This window comes from Penaeus monodon, chromosome 15, assembly GCF_015228065.2.
Source record: "Penaeus monodon isolate SGIC_2016 chromosome 15, NSTDA_Pmon_1, whole genome shotgun sequence".
In the NCBI taxonomy this organism is placed as follows: domain Eukaryota; kingdom Metazoa; phylum Arthropoda; class Malacostraca; order Decapoda; family Penaeidae; genus Penaeus; species Penaeus monodon.
In genome coordinates this window covers 34,679,831-34,680,565 of record NC_051400.1, presented here as the reverse complement: position 1 = coordinate 34,680,565, position 735 = coordinate 34,679,831, and the positions used below count along the sequence as shown (strand labels likewise).

The 735-nt window shown below is 33.2% G+C and overlaps 1 protein-coding gene across 1 annotated transcript in view; it reads right to left on the bottom strand.

The window, feature by feature from the left end:
• LOC119582341 (prolyl 4-hydroxylase subunit alpha-1-like) overlaps nt 1-735 on the bottom strand; it is a 101,297-nt gene that overhangs the window by 3,669 nt on the left and 96,893 nt on the right. The window contains 1 exon segment of the mRNA XM_037930556.1: nt 292-360. Within this exon segment, the coding sequence (XP_037786484.1) occupies nt 292-360 (69 nt within the window).

Below are 735 nucleotides of genomic sequence, written 5' to 3'. Positions count from 1 at the left end.
ATTGCGCGCGCGTGTGTGTTTGAGTAAAAGGGAATGATCTTATCACTTGAAAATGTTTGATGCTCAAGTATATACTAGGTAAAAATTACACCTAAAAATAATACGAGAAACAGAAATCTTTTACTTCGTCTTCTTCATGTACAGATGATTTTTAAAGTCTTTATTAAAATCTGGTGGTGTACACAATATTATTTATAGTTTACCACGTAAAAAACAGAAAACGATTTATCGGGTTACTATAGAAAACAACTATATTTCATGGATAACTATGCTATTCTAGCATTATCTCACCTTTGATGTACGCGTGGTACTAACAGTGTTCCCTTTTCCTTGTGCTCCCTGTACCATCGCACGTGCAAGCTGTAAAGAGCGACATTTTTTTATTCAGATATATAACAAGTACTAAAATCAATCCAAATTATAAATTTCAGGTCTTGATGTAAAATGTGCTAGTGCATATATCAAAATCGACTTTTAGTAATTGATATTACGCGTTATCTAAGATAATGATACATTTCCATAATTCAGTATGGATTCTATGGAAACGTTTTCTGATGTTTAGTGTCTGCAATAACAGAGCTCAAATAACCCCTTGATAACATTCCATTCTAACTGTATCTGCGTATGTGTGTACAAGGGAGTCATTTGAGAGGGGAAAAAACATCTAAGCGAGCTAAACATTCGAAACTTTACGCAGAATTATAGTCAGATTACATATACAGGACTACCTATTTT